General features: G+C 46.8%; 1 protein-coding gene across 1 annotated transcript in view; it reads right to left on the bottom strand.

Annotated features, from left to right (window-relative positions):
• LOC137373259 (ral guanine nucleotide dissociation stimulator-like 1) overlaps window positions 1-4,462 on the bottom strand; it is a 59,362-nt gene extending 54,900 nt beyond the window's left edge. The window contains exons 1-2 of the mRNA XM_068038109.1: window positions 4,280-4,462; window positions 419-532 (exon numbers count right to left, since the gene is read on the bottom strand). Coding sequence (XP_067894210.1) covers window positions 419-532; window positions 4,280-4,462 — 297 coding nt within the window. The remainder of the gene's footprint in view (window positions 1-418; window positions 533-4,279) is intronic.
• Between the last annotated feature and the right edge of the window lie 4,033 nt (window positions 4,463-8,495).

Here is an 8,495-nt window from a genome sequence, read left to right on the forward strand (position 1 = left end):
AGCCTCTGGGCAATAGAGCGCACTGGATGTATCTGAAATTTGCATTAGATTAAATATGAAAGCACACATGTAAACATGACCATAATCAATTATTGGGAAATAACTGATCAACAAGATGAATACAAGTACATTTACAGCAATTACCAAAGATGGGAAAGCTGGGAAAGCTTAAGTTTTCTTGCTAACATTAGATGCTACATCTTGCTGCAATTTTTTTTCCATCCCTCGGTCCTCAATACGCTATCAACCAAATTTTTGGTAAATATATTCTAGATGTAATTGAATGGACAATTCCCATCTCATCTCTACAATATAACTATCCAGGCCCCAGAATAATCCTGATATCGGCATTTATATATATGTCAATTTGTTATTTGCAGAGGAGGAAAGGAAGAAAGGAAAAAAAAACTGTACTCACCTCCTGCCATCTTTCACTCTTGTTGGGTGTTTGCTGTATCCGCTCTTCCTTCAAGATGACGTTGTAAATGGCTCCTTCTTCTATCTCTTCTACCCAGTCTTGGATTGAATTGCTCTGTGGAAGAACCAAACCCAAAACAGAGTAAATCCCTCTGGAGCAGCTGCTGACATTTTGCAGCTAGAATTCAAATACAATGTTATGTCTAATTCTTGACCCCGATTACAGTGGCGGAATGATAAACTCCAGCCCACTGTTCTGGCCACACAACAGCCTGTCTCCTTTACACACTCTGTTTATCTGCACAAAACTTCAGAAGCAAGATTGGACCCGAGCCACTTGTGGGGCAGGTTCTGTACAGAAAAAGACACTTTTGTCAGCCTTCAAACAAAGGGAAGGAATGGCGGAAAGAGGCGGGTTTTCAGGCACTAACTGCTTGTTTAGACTTGCAAGAACAAACAAAATCAGGCCAACTCAATTGAAACATTCACATTGCATTATTAAAAAGAAAAACATCTGCTGTGTTACAGACAAGTGGGAGATGAGAGGGATGATATTCACTTTTCACCTCTCAACTGACTGCAGACAATGGGCTGAATTTTACCAGCCCCTCCACACCCTGGGTCATGGTGAGGGGTTGTGGGGGGAGGTGTGGTCCGTAAAATGCTTGTGGGAGAGGCCCGGCTCGATCCACGACACCAAGAAGGCCCCACCGCATATTACTGGCAGCGGTGGGACCTCGGTCCGGCACCCACTCCCCCGTCACACGGCAGCAGCACCTCAATGACTGTATGTAAAACACTACTTAACTCTCCTGATTATGCATCTCGCCGCCTCTCACTGCACACTTCCACATTTTACATTGAATGGTCAGTCATCACGTGCTGTCCCGTTCACAAGCATAAGAGCCGATGGGACATCAGAAGCAGGAGAACTTGACAGTGAAAGTAAGTCCAGATATACAGGGGTCTGAACTCTCATACTTGAATGGAGGTAGGAGGGGGGATTACAGGGGTCTGAACTCTCATACTTGAATGAAGTCGGGAGCTGGGATTACAGGGGTCTGAACTCTGCAGACTTGAATGGAGGTGGGAGCTGGGATTACAGGGGTCTGAACTCTCATACTTGAATGAAGTCGGGAGCTGGGATTACAGGGGTCTGAACTCTCATACTTGAATGGAAGTGGGAGCTGGGATTACAGGGGTCTGAACTCTCATACTTGAATGGAGGTGGGGGGGGATTACAGGGATCTGAACTCTCATACTTGAATGGAAGTGGGAGGGGGTATTACAGGGGTCTGAACTCTCATACTTGAATGGAGGTGGGAGGGGGTATTACAGGGGTCTGAACTCTCATACTTGAATGGAGGTGGGAGGGGGTATTACAGGGGTCTGAACTCTCATACTTGAATGGAGGTGGGAGCTGGGATTACAGGGGTCTGAACTCTCATACTTGAATGGAGGTGGGGGGGTGATTACAGGGGTCTGAACTCTCATACTTGAATAGAGGTGGGAGGAGGGATTACAGGGGTCTGAACTCTCATACTTGAATGGAAGTGGGAGGAGGGATTACAGGGGTCTGAACTCTCATACTTGAATGGAAGTGGGAGGGGGTATTACAGGGGTCTGAACTCTCATACTTGAATGGAGGTGGGAGGGGGGCTTACAGGGGTCTGAACTCTCATTCTTGAAAGGAGGTGGGAGGGGGTATTACAGGGGTCTGAACTCTCATACTTGAATGGAGGTGGGAGGGGGTATTACAGGGGTCTGAACTCTCATACTTGAATGGAGGTGGGAGGGGGTATTACAGGGGTCTGAACTCTCATCCGTGAATGGAGGTGGGAGCTGGGATTACAGGGGTCTGAACTCTCATACTTGAATGGAGGTGGGGGGGGGATTACAGGGGTCTGAACTCTCATACTTGAATGGAGGTGGGAGGGGGTATTACAGGGGTCTGAACTCTCATACTTGAATGGAGGTGGGAGGGGGTATTACAGGGGTCTGAACTCTCATACTTGAATGGAGGTGGGAGGGGGTATTACAGGGGTCTGAACTCTCATACTTGAATGGAGGTGGGAGGGGGTATTACAGGGGTCTGAACTCTCATACTTGAATGGAGGTGGGGGGGGGGATTACAGGGGTCTGAACTCTCATACTTGAATGGAAGTGGGAGGGGGTATTACAGGGGTCTGAACTCTCATACTTGAATGGAGGTGGGAGGGGGGCTTACAGGGGTCTGAACTCTCATTCTTGAAAGGAGGTGGGAGGGGGTATTACAGGGGTCTGAACTCTCATACTTGAATGGAGGTGGGAGGGGGTATTACAGGGGTCTGAACTCTCATACTTGAATGGAGGTGGGAGGGGGTATTACAGGGGTCTGAACTCTCATACTTGAATGGAGGTGGGAGGGTATTACAGGGGTCTGAACTCTCATACTTGAATGGAGGTGGGAGGGTATTACAGGGGTCTGAACTCTCATACTTGAATGGAAGTGGGAGGGGGTATTACAGGGGTCTGAACTCTCATACTTGAATGGAGGTGGGAGGGGGTATTACAGGGGTCTGAACTCTCATACTTGAATGGAGGTGGGAGGGGGTATTACAGGGGTCTGAACTCTCATACTTGAATGGAGGTGGGAGGGGGTATTACAGGGGTCTGAACTCTCATACTTGAATGGAGGTGGGAGGGGGTATTACAGGGGTCTGAACTCTCATACTTGAATGGAGGTGGGAGGGGGTATTACAGGGGTCTGAACTCTCATACTTGAATGGAGGTGGGAGGGGGTATTACAGGGGTCTGAACTCTCATACTTGAATGGAGGTGGGAGGGGGTATTACAGGGGTCTGAACTCTCATACTTGAATGGAGGTGGGAGGGGGTATTACAGGGGTCTGAACTCTCATACTTGAATGGAGGTGGGAGGGGGTATTACAGGGGTCTGAACTCTCATACTTGAATGGAGGTGGGAGGGGGTATTACAGGGGTCTGAACTCTCATACTTGAATGGAGGTGGGGGGGGATTACAGGGGTCTGAACTCTCATACTTGAATGGAAGTGGGAGGGGGTATTACAGGGGTCTGAACTCTCATACTTGAATGGAGGTGGGAGGGGGTATTACAGGGGTCTGAACTCTCATACTTGAATGGAGGTGGGAGGGGGTATTACAGGGGTCTGAACTCTCATACTTGAATTGAGGTGGGAGCTGGGATTACAGGGGTCTGAACTCTCATACTTGAATGGAGGTGGGGGGGGGATTACAGGGGTCTGAACTCTCATACTTGAATGGAGGTGGGAGGGGGGATTACAGGGGTCTGAACTCTCATACTTGAATGGAAGTGGGAGGGGGTATTACAGGGGTCTGAACTCTCATACTTGAATGGAGGTGGGAGGGGGTATTACAGGGGTCTGAACTCTCATACTTGAATGGAGGTGGGAGGGGGTATTACAGGGGTCTGAACTCTCATACTTGAATGGAGGTGGGAGGGGGTATTACAGGGGTCTGAACTCTCATACTTGAATGGAGGTGGGGGGGGGGGATTACAGGGGTCTGAACTCTCATACTTGAATGGAGGTGGGAGGAGGGATTACAGGGGTCTGAACTCTCATACTTGAATGGAAGTGGGAGGGGGTATTACAGGGGTCTGAACTCTCATACTTGAATGGAGGTGGGAGGGGGGCTTACAGGGGTCTGAACTCTCATTCTTGAAAGGAGGTGGGAGGGGGTATTACAGGGGTCTGAACTCTCATACTTGAATGGAGGTGGGAGGGGGTATTACAGGGGTCTGAACTCTCATACTTGAATGGAGGTGGGAGGGTATTACAGGGGTCTGAGCTCTCATACTTGAATGGAGGTGGGGGGGGATTACAGGGGTCTGGCGGAGTGGCGGAGGGGTCAGCGTCCACACTGGAATCACCTGGAGAGGGGCCCCAGATCTGGTGCGTTGCCTCGTCTCCTCCGTCTCAGGGTTCGTTGGAACTCCTCTGCTCTCCTGCGAGGGACCAGGGGCAATGACTGTCTCCATCCCCTGGTCCCTCTCTTGCTTTGCCATTGCTGATTGGATGTCATGGCTGTGACAAGGGATTACAGGTCAGCGCCATTCAGTGGGAACTGGCTCATCAAGAGGGCCGCCGCCACCTTAATAGATGTTGCCAGGAGCTTATATGCCTGGGACATGGGAGCAGTCATGGTGTGGAAGGAGTCTTCTGTTGTCTGCTTAAGGCTGCACATGGTCAGTGGTGTCTGACTTTCAAACAATAGAGACTGAAATCAACAGTATAAATGTGATTTGGAGAATTAAAATTTAAATGATTCTATTCTCTAAATCCTGCCTGAAAAGGAGGAAGAGATTAGTGTGCGATTGTTGTGAAAAGAACAGACATCAGTGCAGCTACGGATGTAACAAACAACCTGGACAAAAGGGAACCTGCAGATTTGGTGTACTTGAATTTCCAAAAGGCATTAAATAGGCTGCCACATCAAAGGTTACTACACAAAATAAGAGTTCATGGTGTAGGGGGTAACATATTAGCATGGACAGAGGATTGGCTGGCTAACAGGGAGCAGAGAGTAGGAATAAATGGGTCATTTTCAGTTTGGCAGGATGTTACTAGTGGAGTGCCAGGGGGATCAGTGCTGGGGCCTCAACTATTTACAATCCACATCAATAACCTGGATGTAGGGACTGAATCTATGGTGGCTAAATTTGTAGATAACACTCTATTGTTTGAAAGTTTCTTTTTGTCCATGCTCTCAGGAGAGTGTAAAAGATGCCATGGCACTATTTGATGGAAGAGCAGGGAAGCATCTTGTGTCCTGAACAAGATTTATTCCTCAACCAACACCTTCAAAATCAGATGAACTGGTCATTATTTCATTGTTCTTAGTGAGACCTTGCTGGGAATAAATTGACTCCTGTGTTTCCTACATTTAATGACTACACTTCAAAAAGTACTTGATTGGCTGAAAAGTGCTTTGGGACATTCTGAGGTCAAAAATGTTGGAGTGTTTACCCCCAAGCCTCCACCTCAGGAGGTTTATCCAGTGAGCGACAGAAACTTGCAATTATTTAGCACCTTTTAATGTAGAGAAGCATCCTAAGGCACTGCAGAAGTGTAAGGGAGGGGAAGGGAAAGGAGTTATACAATCTATAAAGGCCCTGTGTCTGCTGAGGTAGCTACTGTTCACTGAAATAGCAATAAAAGTCTTTGAATTAGTCTCGGCATCTCTGGGATAGGGAGAGGAAAGTTGGCCAGGAAACCCACCATGTTGCAGTCCAGAGACTCCTGCTTGAACTGATGACTTCACTGTCCAAGATCACCTGGGCTTTATGGTTGATATTGGAAACTGGTTCCTGTGGAACTGTATTGCACTAAAGAGAGGAAAAGCAATATTTAGTTATTTCTGGTGAATATATTCCCTCGTCGCACACCTCTGATGGTTTGAAAATCTGGTTTGAAATTGGAATTTGTTTACCGAATGTTGTTCGGGAGAACACGTGGGAGAGCAAATGGAGGCTGGCCACAAATGAAACACTGTCCAAGATCCATCATTAACCCCGATTAAAAGGTGAAAAAGTTCCTCTGCAGTTAGTGGTTAAAAAGTAATTTTCAAAGAAACAGAAACAAAAACTGTAGCAGTCAGTCATCTTCATTACACCCACCAGGCTGGATTCTGTGCTGGAGGCAGGACTCACTGCACCCATCCAAAAAGATGGGGAGAACCCCGCCTCTGCCTTTTTGTGCCCCCCAGCGGTGATCCTCCAGTCCTTTTGATTCAAGGTTTTAGAAGTTGAGATTTCCATCCCTTTAAAGACTTTAAAGAGACGGGCATCCTGCCTACAAGAGCTGCTGGCCAATCAGAGGGCAGGCAGCCCAGCAGTATCAGCAGCGCCACCATGACCGGTGGCCACTGCCAATACTGCTGAGGTCTCAGACCCAGGCCCAGCAGTGGAACCCCAGAACAGAGGTAGATGAGGTGGGGTCTTTGGGGCCAGTCCGGAAGGCTCCAGCAAGGATGGGGGGAGGTGGTCATTCAGTCCAGGAGAACAGGGGTTCCGGGGGGGGTAAAGTTGTTCCACCTCCCACGGAGGAGGGACACCCCCCCTCAAAGCATGCAGGGAGAGCACCTTGTTTTACAAAGTGTCCTCCCTGCACGGCGGAGGCCCCCCTCGCTGCTGGTAACATCCCAGCGGCGACGGGAAGAGGCCTTGAATTGGCCATTAATTGGCCACTTGAAGGTGTCAATTGGCCTCTGGGCGCAAATGTGGTTGTCAGCCTATCCTGTCTCCAGGAAGATCGCTGGTAAACGGGGCCCTCTGGCCCGCCTTGCCCTCTGCTACTGGTCACAATACTCCGTGTCCCCCCGCCTCCGATTCTGCCTCACTGGGGCCCTAAAATCCCGGCCACCATTTTACATCATGTGGCCTAATACTGTTTTGGTGGTTGCATATAGTTGATGTGTGTTGCCTTCATAGAGGATGAAAAAATCAAGTCTGGAACATACAGGAAATTAGATTTAGACTACCATCCTGAAAGATTCTTTAAAAATTATTTACACTGTTACTTGATTTCATGTTAATCACCAAAGTTTGTGCAGCTTGCTATTCTGGCACCTTGAATATCCTTACCCTTCTCTTCTTCTTATATTCTCTGTGGCAAACCTTAAAGACTTCAACCATCTTATTTGCATTCATAGAAACAGGAGGCCTCTCGGGCCATTCAATCAAATCATAACTATTTTCTCTCTCAATTCCATTCTTTGGAATCTCAATTCCATTTTTTCCATTGCCTTTTAGCCATGACCCAACAAAACAATCTACCTCTCAGCCTTGAAATTTTGAATTAACCCAGCATTCCTAGCCTTTTAGAAGTTCCAGATTTCCATGCTCTTTGTATGAACAACTGCATCCCAATTTCACACCTAAATAGCTTAGCTCGAATTTTAAGATTGTGCCACCTTTTTTGGAATTCCCCCACCAGTGGAAATTATCTTCATTTATCCCAATAAATCCCTTTATCATCTTAAACAAATCAATGGTAACACTTCAACCTCCTAAACTCAAGTTTATAAGCCAAGTTTATGCAATCGATCCGAATAATGTCACCCTTTAACCCACCATATCATTCTGTGCAGTACCTCCTGCACAACCAATCTACCCATCCTGAGGTGCCCTAAACTGAATGCAGTATTCCAGATAGAGTCTGATCAAGGCTCTGCACAACTGAAGCATCACTTCCTCTCTTTTGTATGAAACCTCCTTGAGAGGCCAACATTCCATTAGCTTTTTAATTACTTTTAATATCTATGAACTAGCTTTTAGTTATTTGAACAAAGACACAAAATCTCTCCGTTTATTCACCTCTCCTAATCTCCCACCACTAAGAAACTATTCCAATTTCTTTCTCTTTTATATAAAGTGGTTTACCTCACACTTCCCCATTTTGAACTCCATCCGCCAATTTTACCTACTCACTTAATCCGTTTATGTCCCTTTATAACTTCTGGTAGTCATCTGCACAACTTACTGTGTCTCCTAACTTAGTGCCATCTTCAAACTTAGATATGTAACTCCATTCCTTCATCTAATTCATTGATGTATATGCTGAAAAGTTGAGGTCCCAATACTGATACTTGGGGAGCACCAATTGTCACCTCCCACCAATCAGATAATGAACCCTCATCCACACTACCTCCTACCTCCCAACCAATTACCGATCAATGCCACAAGCTTACCTCGATTTCTGGGTGTCTTTGACCAAAAAACATAAAAAGAACTGAGAAATAGGAGCAGGAGAAAACCATTCAGCCCTTTTGAGCCTGCTCCAACATTCAATAAGATCATGGCTAATCTTCTACCTCAACTCCAGCTTCCCACACCCTCCACATAGCCCTTAATTTCCTTAGTCTCCAAGAATCTATTGATCTCTATCTTGATTATATTCACCGACTGAACATCCACTGCCTTCTGGAGTAGAAGATTCCAAAGATTCACAACCCTCTGAGTGAACAAATGTTTCATCTCAGTCTCATTTCATCTCTTATTCAGAGACTGTGATCCTCAGTTCTAGGGTCAGCAGCCAGGG

Source organism: Heterodontus francisci, chromosome 8 (assembly GCF_036365525.1).
Source record: "Heterodontus francisci isolate sHetFra1 chromosome 8, sHetFra1.hap1, whole genome shotgun sequence".
Lineage (NCBI taxonomy): Eukaryota > Metazoa > Chordata > Chondrichthyes > Heterodontiformes > Heterodontidae > Heterodontus > Heterodontus francisci.